General features: G+C 40.8%; 1 protein-coding gene across 1 annotated transcript; it reads right to left on the reverse strand.

Annotated features, from left to right (window-relative positions):
* Window positions 1–1,680: 1,680 nt before the first annotated feature.
* On the reverse strand, window positions 1,681–12,710 carry LOC105115097 (uncharacterized; the record flags this gene model as incomplete). Its single annotated transcript, XM_011011887.1, has 10 exons — window positions 12,577–12,710; window positions 7,632–7,834; window positions 7,042–7,598; window positions 5,703–5,721; window positions 4,504–5,636; window positions 3,983–4,245; window positions 2,906–3,553; window positions 2,727–2,773; window positions 1,962–2,675; window positions 1,681–1,808 (listed from the first exon to the last, which is right to left on the reverse strand). Coding segments are annotated over exons 1-10 (3,846 nt in total), but the record flags the coding sequence as incomplete, so codon positions are not given.
* Between the last annotated feature and the right edge of the window lie 536 nt (window positions 12,711–13,246).

The following is a 13,246-nucleotide window of genomic DNA, read 5'->3' on the forward strand; positions in this document are numbered from 1 at the left end:
AGTTGGTCTTAGGGCATTAGGTGTTATGACACCCCTACGAGCTTAGTAACTCGGGTCATAGATACTGATATGTAGATAGTGCAATGTTTGATTCCCTTAAGCTTTTCTCCTCAACCCATGTAACAAGCGTTGGGCCAATAGCTCCCAAGTTAGTTGACTTTAGGGTATTAGGTGTTAAAACACCCCTTCAGGCTTAATTGCTTAGATTAGGGAGGCTACAAAACCAAACTTATCTACATTTTTATTATTATCATTTTTTCTTTTTTCTTTTTCTTTCTTTCTTTTTTCTTTCTCTTTTTTTTTTAAAAATTATATACTATCCATTTCTCTTAGTTGTTACCTTTAACAAAAGAACATAAATAATGTAATAATCCAATATACAACCCATAATCATATGTTAAAGTGTGTGTGTGTAAATTAAGGTGTAAGAATACATGTTAAATACGTATATGAGAAGAATTAAGCAATAACAATGCGAGAGTTTGTAAATCTGAATATTTCAAGAAGTATTATGATAGACCTTACTAAAATGCATCTCAAGAGTCATAAAAAGATCTCCTTTACTTTGTCATCATAGTAACAACAATTTTGCACATACTTTATAAAATAGAAAACACAGTTTGTTGTGCCGTGAATGATTCAAAAATCGGCAACAATGAATCTGACGAAAATGGATGAAGGATGGGTCTGGTTGTATTGTCTTTCTTCTAGTGTTTAGGCTAGATTATAGTATTTTTAAGGTAAATAAAAATGGAGGATAAACTAGAGTGATACTTTGATAAGTCGATCTGGACGCCACAAAGATCAATCTAGGATTTTGACGCCACACTCTTTGTGATTGAAGAGTGATAAGTCAGGTAGGGTTCTTCACAAATCAATTTGGAAGAATAACTCTTAATTCTCGGAATTAAGTTCAAATATTGGCCAAAAGTTGTTTATTACATATTCTGATGCCATATTTATAATGGAACATCCCTCCACACTTAGGAAAATTCAACATGACAGAAATCAAGCCCAAAACTTGGACTTTGACAAAGTAAGCAGACAAATTACACTAGCACACATTTTCTGACTTTAATTGAAACATAAACAGACCGAATTTAAAATGCCTATAACTTCTTGCACAAAAGTCCAATGCAATCATGGTTGGACAATCTGGAAATATCACGTTCTGAACTTGAAATCCACCTAGATTAGTCTTGTTTTCACATGCAATGGATGACTTCAAATTCGGGTTCAAATTTATCTACTGTTCTGACGTAAACAGCATCAATTTCTTAACTTATTTGCATTATCAACCCAAATTCAAATAGTCCAGCATCAAAAGAACCATTAAGGGCTCTTCCCATCTTTAAGCTCCAATTGTAGGCAAATAAGCTCCCTTGAACCAATTTCAAACTGATTGTCAAATTTTAACTCCGACGCAGCTTCAATCATTCCAATCTGACTCGTCAAGGTCCTTTGTAGTTGTTTCGCTCTCGCTCTTGTCATTGGACCATCTGAATCCTCTTGCATATTTGATTTACCTTTACGAGATGGATTATCATTCCCATGATGCACATCATCAGCCCCGGGTTGATAATGATTTGTCCTCAAATCATAATCGTCGTCATCATCCAAGTATGGAGTCAAGTCTTTCACATTAAAAGTAGCTGATACATTGTAATCACCAGGAAGATCTACCTTATACGCATTATCATTCACCTTCTCTATAATCCGAAATGGACCATCAGCTCTTGGCATCAACTTGGACTTGCGTTTGCTTGGAAATCTGCCCTTACTAAGATGAATCCAAACAAGATCACCAGGTTCAAACCTAACCATTTTCCGCCCCTTGTTAGCTTGTTTAGCATACTTTGTTGTTTTCTCCTCAATATGTAATCGAACCTGCTCATGTAGTTTCTTCATCAATTCTGCCTTTCTAATTCCATCCATAGATGTCCTCTCATCAATTGGAATATGAACAAGATCAATAGGAACACAAGGATTAAAGCCATACACGACCTCAAATGGTGAAAATTTTGTAGCCCCATGCACACTACGATTATATGCAAACTCCACAATAGGCAAACAAGTATCCCAACTCTTCAAATTCTTATGTATAACAGCTCGTAACAAAGAAGATAAAGTTCGGTTTACTACCTCAGTTTGTCCATCAGTTTGTGGATGACATGCCGTACTGAAAAGTAACTTCGTTCCTAGCTTCCTCCAAAGAGTCTTCCAAAAGTAGCTTAAGAACTTTGTATCACGATCAGAGACAATGCTTTTAGGAATTCCATGCAAACGAACAATCTCTTGAAAGAACAAATCAGCTACATGTACAGCATCGTCAGTTTTGTTGCAAGGAATGAAATGGGACATTTTGGAGAATCGATCAACCACAACCATTATTGAATCCTTTCCACGCTGTGTTCTCGATAACCCCAGTACAAAGTCCATGCTAACATCCATCCACGGTTGCTCTGGAATAGGCAACGGCATATACAGCCCATATGCATTCTCTTTACCCTTAGCTTTCTTGCAAATAGCACATCTCTCAATCACCTTGTGCACATCCCGTAACATGCTAGGCCAAAAGAAATGTTCTTTCAGCAACTCATAAGTCTTCTTCTCCCCAAAATGACCACTAAGACCACCACCATGAGCCTCTCGCACAAGCAACTCCCGTAATGAACCTGAAAGCCCCCCACCATGAGCCTCTCGCACAAGCAACTCCCGTAATGAACCTGAAGGAATACACATTCTGCCCATTTTGAACAAGTAACCTTCATGCATAAAGAACCCATCACAAGCTCCCTTTGCACATTCGGTAACCACATTAGCAAAGTAGGAATCATTAGCGTATTGATCCTTCACTTGTTCAAAACCCATCAACCTTGCATTCAACATAGAGATCAGTGCATACCTCCTAGAAAGAGCATCAGCAACCACATTAACTTGCCCTTTCTTGTACTTTATGACATAAGGAAATGACTCCATAAACTCCACCCATTTAGCATGTCTTCGATTCAGCTTGCTTTGCCCCTTAAGATACTTCAAGGATTCATGATCAGTATGAATAACGAATTCTTTTGGCAACAAGTAGTGCTGCCATACCTCCAGAGCTCGAATTAAAGCATAGAACTCCTTGTCATAAATAGAGTAGTTCAAACGTGCTCCATTTAACTTTTCACTGAAGAATGCAATCGGCCTCTTTTCTTGCATCAAAACAGCCCCAATTCCTACTCCGGAAGCATCACACTCTATTTCAAATGTTTTAGCAAAGTCTGGAAGTGCTAAAACTGGAGCAGTACACAACTTTTCTTTAATTAGCTCAAAAGCTTTCTGAGCATCTGCACTCCATCTAAACTCGTTTCCTTTTTTCAAGCATTCTGTCATAGGAGCAACAATAGAGCTGAAATCTTTCACAAATCGCCTGTAGAAAGAAGCTAAACCATGAAAACTCCTCACATCAGCGATACTAGCAGGTTTTGGCCAGTCCCGAATTGCCTCAATTTTCTCCTCATCAACCTTAACTCCCTTGCTAGAGATAATATATCCAAGAAACACGACACTTTCTTTACAAAAGTAACACTTTGTGAGTTTCCCATACAACTTAGAATCTCGTAAAGTTTCAAACACAACTCTAAGATGCTTCACATGATCATCAAAGGTCTTGCTATACACTAGGATATCGTCAAAATATACTACAACAAACAGCCCAATATACTTCCTCAAAACATGATTCATAAGCCTCATAAATGTACTAGGCGCATTAGATAACCCAAACGGCATTACCATCCATTCATATAACCCCTGTTTAGTTTTAAATGTTGTTTTCCATTCATCTCCCTCTTTCATTCTAATTTGGTGATAACCACTCATCAAATCGACTTTAGAAAACAATGCAGCACCATGCAACTCATCAAGCAAATCATCAAGTCTGGGTATAGGAAATCGATACTTAACTGTTATTTTGTTGATAGCACGGCTGTCCATACACATCCTCATGGTACCATCTTTCTTTGGTACAAGCAAAGTAGGTACGGAACATGGACTAAGTGATTCTCGAACATAGCCCTTCTCTACAAGCTCACCAACCTGCCTTTGAATCTCTTTTGCTTCCGCTGGATTACATCTGTATGCTGGTCTATTAGGAAGTGAAGCTCCCGGCACCAAATCAATTTGATGCTCAATTCCACGAATAGGCGGTAACCCTTTAGGTAATTCATCTGGAAACACATCTTTAAATTCTTCTAGCAATTCCTTAATCTGTGCTGGTAAGTCCAGTGCTTCTACTTGTAGCAATTGCTTTGCCCAGATCATGAAAACAACCCCCGTCGAAGCTAATGCCTGTTTGATATCGCCTTTTTTGGCTAACAACAGCCCCTTACGTGATTGCACCTCCTTTTGTTGGCTTCGTAACTGATCCTCTCTAACCTGTTGAGAACTCAATGGTAACAAGTTCACCTTCTTTCCATTCAGCATGAAAGAATAAGTGTTCTTTCGTCCATTGTAGGTCACATCCTTATCAAACTGCCATGGACGACCCAGTAACAAATGGCTAGCTGACATCGGCGCAACGTCACACAAAACCTCGTCATGATAGGTTTTAATGGAAAAGGGCACAAGAACTTGCTTTGTCACCCGAATCTCCCCATTCTCATTCAGCCATCGCAAACTATACGGTCTGGGATGTGGAATGGTAGTTAAGCCCAATTTCTCCACCAAGGTAGTTGATGCAACATTAGTGCAACTTCCATTATCAATGATCATCCCACACACCTTATCTCGAATCTGACATCGAGTATGAAAGATGTTCTCACGTTGCTCAGCACTAACATCAACTTGTGCATTTAGAACCCGTTGCACAACCAACAAATCTCCCTTCACTGGTTCGAAATCCTCTTCCTGTTCCATTTGTGCCTCATCTTCATCTTCAGTTTCAGCCTCATCTCCACTGATCAGCTCTCCATGATCCCCATGCAATATCATTACCCTTTTATTTGGACATTCTGAAGCAATGTGCCCATGTCCTAAGCACTTGAAGCACTTGATGTCTCGTGACCTCCTTGGATGTGGAGGTTCTGTCACCTTCTCCTTTCCCTTTAAAGAATCAGAACTGGTATTCCCCTTGCTGACCTCCACCTTCTCATCTCGTTTAGGTGTGCTCCATGTTCGAGTAGGCGTAGATCTGTCCCTTGTCGTACTTGACGTAGTTACACTTGTTCGGACACCTCCTCGTTTCTGCTGCCTCTCTACACGACTTGCAAGCTTTATAACATCCTCAAGGAAGATGTACGGTTGCAATTCAACCACATTAGCTATATCCTTCCTCAACCCTCCAAGAAATCTAGCTATTGTTTGTTCTTGGGGTTCCATCAATTCACATCGAATCTGTAGCAACTCAAACTCTTTCACATACTCTTCCACGCTTAAAGATCCTTGTCGCAAAGTCTGAAGTCTGATGTATAGCTCTTGTTTATAGTAATCAGGAACAAATCTCTTCTTCATCACTCTTTTCATAGTTGCCCACGTTCTAATCTCCTCTTCTCCATCCCTTCTCCTCTGAATCTTTAAGTTTTCCCACCATAAAAGAGCATAATCTGTAAACTCAAGTGCTGCCACCTTGCACTTCCTTTCTTCAGAATATTCATACCATTCGAACACCTTTTCAACCTTCTGAATCCATTCCAAGTATTCCTCAGGTGAACTACTTCCTCGAAACGGTGGAATCTTAAGTTTGAGACCACTAGGAGGATTATTATTCTGTCTTCTTGGTCTGCCCCTGTCGTCGGCCTCATCATCCCCATTTAGATCTCCATCAGCTTCTACAAAATCATTTCGTGGCACCCTAAGTGCTTGCCTCTGCTGCGGTTGCAAATTATTTCTTTGCATCATTTGCATAAGGGTATGCAACTGTTCACGAATTCCAGTCATTTCATCCCGAATCTCAGCATGAGATCGTTGTAAGCCCATAACCTGTGCCTGTTCTAAACTTAACCCTCTTGGCAAATCTTCTTTATCTCCAGCCATAACTAAGTTTATCAATTGCAATTCCAGCAAGCCTTTCTTCTGTTTCTAGCTCTTGCCTTAGATCGCAACTGATGCTCTGATACCAGATGTTGTGCCGTGAATGATTCAAAAATCGGCAACAATGAATCTGACGAAAATGGATGAAGGATGGGTCTGGTTGTATTGTCTTTCTTCTGGTGTTTAGGCTAGATTATAGTATTTTTAAGGTAAATAAAAATGGAGGATAAACTAGAGTGATACTTTGATAAGTCGATCTGGACGCCACAAAGATCAATCTAGGATTTTGACGCCACACTCTTTGTGATTGAAGAGTGATAAGTCAGGTAGGGTTCTTCACAAATCAATTTGGAAGAATAACTCTTAATTCTCGGAATTAAGTTCAAATATTGGCCAAAAGTTGTTTATTACATATTCTGATGCCATATTTATAATGGAACATCCCTCCACACTTAGGAAAATTCAACATGACAGAAATCAAGCCCAAAACTTGGACTTTGACAAAGTAACCAGACAAATTACATTAGCACACATTTTCTGACTTTAATTGAAACATAAACAGACCGAATTTAAAATGGCTATAACTTCTTGCACAAAAGTCCAATGCAATCATGGTTGGACAATCTGGAAAGATCACGTTCTGAACTTGAAATCCACCTAGATTAGTCTTGTTTTCACATGCAATGGATGACTTCAAATTCGGGTTCAAATTCATCTACTGTTCTGACGTAAACAGCATCAATTTCTTAACTTATTTGCATTATCAACCCAAATTCAAGTAGTCCAGCATCAAAAGAACCATTAAGGGCTCTTCCCATCTTTAAGCTCCAATTGTAGGCAAATAAGCACCCTTGAACCAATTTGAAACTGATTGCCAAATTTTAACTCCGACGCAGCTTCAATCATTCCAATCTGACTCGTCAAGGTCCTTTGTAGTTGTTTCGCTCTCGCTCTTGTCATTGGACCATCTGAATCCTCTTGCATATTTGATTTACCTTTACGAGATGGATTATCATTCCCATGATGCACATCATCCTTGAAACTAAAGTTTGACAAATCACCTGTAAAATTATTAGCAGAAACATCAAGAACCTGCAAATTCCGCAACGACCACGACGCACCAGGAAGAGCACCATCAAATTTATTCTCTCTCAACTCCAAAACTCTCAATTTACCAAGACTCGAAAACAAACCATCAGGCAATCTACCCTCCAATCTATTATGCCTCAACACCAACATTTCCAAATTCCTCAACCGCATAAACTCTACAGGTAACGACCTGGATAACACATTCATACCAAGATTAAGCTTAACCAAGTGAGAAAGATTGCCCAATTCAACAGGCACCGAACCCACAAGACTATTATCAGATACATTCAAGAATTGCAGCCCAGAAATACCACCAAAAGTAGATGGTATGGATCCAGAAAAGTGATTCGAAGAAAGGTCTAGGCATGATAGATTTCTAAGCAATCCAAAATCATTTGGAATTAGCCCAGTAAGTGAATTCCTTGAAAGATCAAGAACTAATAACTGCATTAACTGCCCCAATGCAGCAGGCATACTACCAGCAAGATCATTATTAGCTAGATATAAAGCATTGAGTCAAGTTAAATTACCAAGCGAAGCAGGAATCGGCCCGGTAACTGAACTAGACCGGAGATCCAAAACCTTCGAAGAACCAAGCCGGTAACCAAACCAATCCAGTATTGAGCCAGGAAGTGAAAACCCTGAAGCATTAAAAGACTCTAAGAAAGTCAAATTAGCCAAAGAACCAACACTGAAACTGGGGTTCAAACGCCCGCGATCGCCCTTTCCTGTCCTGAAAGTGGAGATAAGGGGGTTGTTTCTACAACCCCAGATCTATTTATAAGAGGTAGGCTACGAGTGTCTAGTACTGACCAATGGTGGCCGTGCTTTCCAACAAAATCCCCTGGGAATCTGTCCCCGAGCGTGCTGGCTTTCCTACTATATGTAGAGATCTCTCAGTGGCTTGGTTCTCGTGGAGCTAAGCTAAAAGTCGGTTGTTGGGTCTAAAAAATCAAAGGCGGGCTTAACGGGGCAGGACACCTTACCTTATCGGACGGGGTTGCCTTGAAGGCTTGGAAACTTTATTTGATTGGCGGGGTTACCGCACTTCTCCGTCAAAGCACAGGGAAATAGTGAATCTTTTCATTTCCGGAATGAGATGAGGTCCTACCTTTCATAGTTACCTTAGCCCGGTAAACCCGACATAGTTAGCCCGCTAACTCTGATTCCTATCATAATAGATGGGCACAATCAAAGGACAAGAAGAAGGAATTAGTTTCCCTAAACTAAATAGGGTTTCTTTGTCTATGTCCCAGAATCTCTCTATCCCCAGGGGCAATAGCACTAGAAAGAGCAGGGATCTAAATCCACAAATGATTGTATAAGAGACTAGTCGGCTGGCTATTGTTCCTAGAGTAGTGTGCCCTACTAATATAGTAAGCGGGTGCTCTTCCCTCACTAGGGTTCTACTGACCGAGGGCGAGTAAGCTCCATCAACCTCATCAATCAACATCGTGAGGGATCATGGATTTCTGCGAATGAAAGGACGCGACTTGGCAATCGATGGTTCCATGATTGGCACGTGGCCTCCAAGGTCTTTCTCAGTAGAGCTCCACAAATCAAATAGGGGTGGAGAAACCAAGGCTTTCGGTCCCTATCAATGGGTAAATCGGGGTAGACCAGCACTATTACCCTAGTCTTCAAAAGACCTTAGTCTTGTAAGAGAACATTCAATCACAGTCCATGCTTCTGATTTACTTAATTTACACCTTCTTGCTGCGAAAAAAAGCTAGAAACCTTTGAAATTTGGAATTTTATTTATTTATTTATCTACGTGGGGTATTCGGGTCAGTTTACACGCACCACAACTAATCCCCACGGCTCACTTAACATCCTGCAAGCCTAGTGAGCAGGTAAGGCACCGCGGGGGTGATAGGCGTGCACGATAAGACTCGAGCCCAGGTGCGGAGAAAGGGGACAAAGCCCTCCCACCGCTGGGCTAGAACCTTACTTGCAAAACTTAGAATCTTTCTTCTAGTAAGATAGCAGGCTAAATCTAACAGCATATTCTATTCTGAAAGTGCCAAAAGGCAAATAAACAGACTTTTTATAAAAGCTTCTACCTCAATCCCTATTATAGCAAAGGGAAGAGCTCTGAGAAAAGAAATAGACGCCTCTTTTCTTGCCAATGAGAGCACGCTTGGACTTTCAATCATTGAGTTCAGATTCAAGAAGGGCATGAAGCTTTGGCTCAGTACAGTAGCATTTGACTTTGGGAAAGAGAATCGATAGAATCGATCGCTTACCTTGCTTTGGCATGCTAGAAGCATTTCGTTGTGGTTCTCATTGATTGAGTAGACTTTCTTGCCTACTCTAAGACTCAGGCTAAAGACTCTATTGGATCCCCATCCTCCTTCTTTTATTGAGAATCTCCGTCAAGGTACAAGCACGGAACTGGTGATTCGATTCTTTCAAGTTGGCAGTCCCATCCCATATCTATATTGTGTTGTTATTGGTGTAAGGATTCCAAATCGTGTGTGTAAAGGGCAATGCCTAATGTAATTTAATTTGTTGTAAGATTTCTCGTCCTGATTTTCATTTATTCTTTTTCAAGTGAGGTGCCCCATTAGTTATGGTTCCCGAACGATCGTCATCCTATATCTTCTTGTCTTGACTTTTTTCCTAGCCTTCCAGCTTTCTGAGCTTTCGGGTAAAGGGACTCAGATCGAGGGGCTAAGGATTCTTTTTGTTGTAATCCCTTATCGCAAGGGCCATTGACTTCGACTTCTTTTTTGAGTCTAAGTTATAACTCCTCTCCCGAAGCAAGAAATTAGCTTTTTGTTGGTTGTGCAATTTCAGTTTCTCCGGTCGTTGATGTGTGAGGAGCGATGCCAGCCCTTTTTCTTATTGTAAGCGGCTTGGCAGCAGTAAAATAGGATACCTAGAAGCTACTAAGAGCATAAAATTCTTTACCCTTTCCTTGTCCAAAGCATTCTTCCTTACAGCTACAACCCTATTCGTGATCTACTACCTCCTATTACTGTAGAATATCAATATAAAGATCAAGAATAGGAATCCATAAAAGAAAAGGACTAGCAGGAGTAGGATAAGCTAGGGCCTTGTTTCTAAAGGTAGCGCTAGCTAAGTAAGGTTTACTGATGCTAAGGCTGCGAACTTAGGAAAAAATTAAGTTATTCTATGGACAAGGAAAAGCTTGACGAGTGAAGAGCAAAAAAGAAGGCCAGATTGTTGCCCGGCTGACAACCTGGCTTTGAATAGGAAAGAGATGAAGAGAGTTAGAACAGAAGAAAGCCAAGCTGGAGTTGGCGGTTTGAGCCCTGATATCTTGTTCGTTTCTAAAGCAAAACGGGAGCTAAACTAGGGCCGCTATTCTGATTCTGAAAGAAAGAGGCACCCTAATCTTGGACGAGCGAGATAGGGGCCATGTAGCTAAGCGGGCTAGGCTCTATTGAGCGGAGGATCGCCTTTTTTTACTATAAGAGCAGGATACCATATGTAGTCTCCGTCTTTGTCGAACAAATGGGTGGCTTGGTAAGCAAGCAGGCGCCAACTTCCAGTTTAGACTTCAATTCTTCTTTAAACACAACATGAAATCATTTCTTTTATGTTTGATTATAACAGAAGTGTTTTATAAGAGATAAGAACTTGCTTTGCTCGACTTGAGTTGGGAAGAGTCCTATTCATTTTCCTATGAAAAAGTCCCGTAATGCTTGTATGCTCTTCCTGAACGGAAGGAGCGGTTCCCTTACTCGCTTGCTAATTATAGCCAGAACGAAGGCACGGATTCTATACCAAGTCTTTCCTATTCTCGTTTTAGCCCCCTTCTCTAAGAATAAGGTGAGCTTGTTTGTGTTTGGGCTTTCGACACCATATACTAGTGCTGTTGCGGGCTGGGATTGTTGTTATGCTTTTAGCTGAGTGCTTTTCGATCTTCCCGAAGTCAGACTACTAACGAGCTCTGCACCAAGGCTCAAACCTTGTCTCAAGGAAACAATAGCCCCACAACCAAAAGGCTTTCCGAGAGATACAAGAGAGATGGTTAAACTAAGAGTAGGCCTTGCCCTTTGCTTACTATATATAAATATAAGGGCGCTTATGCTTCTTCCTCAAACAAAGACAATCACACCCATCTCTTCAGAAAGAAAGCCTGAACGCCCTTGTTCTGCTTTTCTTGATTCTGCTTCTAACCAGTCTAACCAACCGCTACAAGCGGGCAGGAAAGAGATGTGGTACTCAAGTCAAGGCGATGGATCACTATCACTATAGATAGATGCTTTCCCTGGACTGTGTTCAATGGCACCTGATATGCCAACAAGGGCTTAATAAGAGATCTTGCATGTTTTAGAGGGTGCTTCTTATGTCTTTCCATAAGCAGAAGTAGAAGTAGAGCTGCTCTTCCCCTATTCTTAATCCTACTTCTTATGTCTGTCAACACAACATGAGCCCAGCCCCTGGTTCAATCGATATATAGACCGAAAACGGATTTCTGGACAAATGAACAGACCTTTCCTTACTTGACTTGCCAACTGGTAAAACCAGTAACCAAGTTCATGCGTCAGTACCACATCCAGGATCTTAGGAAAGGGGAAGCTCAAATGATTTTTAATGGGATGGGCGTAACCCCCTAGTTAAAGAGGAGGTCGCCGAGGGATGAAGGCTAAAAAGAAATATCTCTTTTGGTTCTTCGGGTAAGTCGATCTATTGTATCCTCACTATAGTGTTTTGTCGTTCTTGTTGTCTTGGTTAAGATAATAACCTGCTATCTTGTTTGTTTTTCTCTGTTTTTGTTGAAAAGTTCATCATGATAATTGCTTGGTATTAGCAAATAAGCTTCCATCTTTTTTTGCAGGGAAGCACTCTAAACGTAGACAGATGACATAGCCAGCCCACAGATATCTTATTAATCATCTCCGTGGGAATTTCCATCCAAATTAGGTTTGTCTATAGGCTGACCTTTTTGGATTAGCCACGAAATGAACCAATCCAATCAATGTTCATAAGTCCACCTATGCTTTCCCTAATTACCCTGACACAGCTACTTAGCTCTAGCTTCGGCCGATCCTTCGTCATATGCTTAGTCAAAACCACTCTTGCTACGAAGAGAATGAGAGAGTCCCTTTTTTCGGGGATAGGCAGGATATCTTGGTTTGGGAAAACTGGTTAAAAAGAGTAAGACTCCTCCCTCAGTGGTTTTTGCTTTTGGATTCTATAATGAATCGCTACTAACTAGAAACTCGAATAGTTAGCCTGAGCTAATAAGAGGTACCATGTAAGTAAAGCCTTTGATACTTTATTACTAATCCATTAAGGCAGTCTTGGTAGCTAGGGTAAAAGCTAGGAATAGATGTATTGAAAGTTTTCACACTTAAGAGAGTTAGAAGCAAAGTCAAGGACGTGGGAAAGCTAACCCATCAAATTGGAGTGCTAAAGTAAGGAACGAACCTAGGCTAGCTTTCCTAAAAAAGAGGTACTTATATTTTCAAATACGAAATTGCTTTTTCCTCACTTGCTTACACCTTAGCCCTTAGACCTACCATGGAAATATCTAAAGCCCTCACTAACCCTCTTGGCTCATAAGGAGAAGCAATAGCACTGGCTGGCTCGTATAGAGGAAATGTCACTAGAAATGGCTGAACCAGAGCTCGCATGCTCGTATAGAGGCCCTCGGTTGGATCGACGACATAGAAGGGCTATAGACTGACACTAGCTTCCTACCTGTTGTAACCCTTACACCAATGGACTTCCTTACAAGAAGCACTCCGGAAAGCTACTCCAACTCGATGGCTTACAGAGTTTAGCTTTTTTCTGCAACTGGAATGAAGACTGGTCAAACCCATAGGGAAGACGTATTTTTATACGCTTGCCTCAAGACTCCAACAACTGGCTATCCAATAAAGGCAGAATCAAAGGCAAAAGCAACCTTCATATCAGCATAACTCATTAATAAGAGGCTATAGTAATGACCATGACACATATAGGAAGAAAATGGAGTTGAACTGTCCGCAAATAGGACTATAAAGACAACGGAAATTGGATCAATGCCAATTGCAGAAGGAATGGGGTCCTCCAACTATGGCCTAGAGCATTGGGACCGAATGTAAATAGCCTGAGACCGCCTTAATTAAGGCGCTTAGCCCTCTCCTTCTCATTAACACTCGAGTCAATTCCTCTCATTCCAGGCATG

Source organism: Populus euphratica, unplaced genomic scaffold (assembly GCF_000495115.2).
Source record: "Populus euphratica unplaced genomic scaffold, PopEup_1.0 scaffold638.1, whole genome shotgun sequence".
NCBI classification, from domain to species: Eukaryota; Viridiplantae; Streptophyta; class Magnoliopsida; order Malpighiales; family Salicaceae; genus Populus; species Populus euphratica.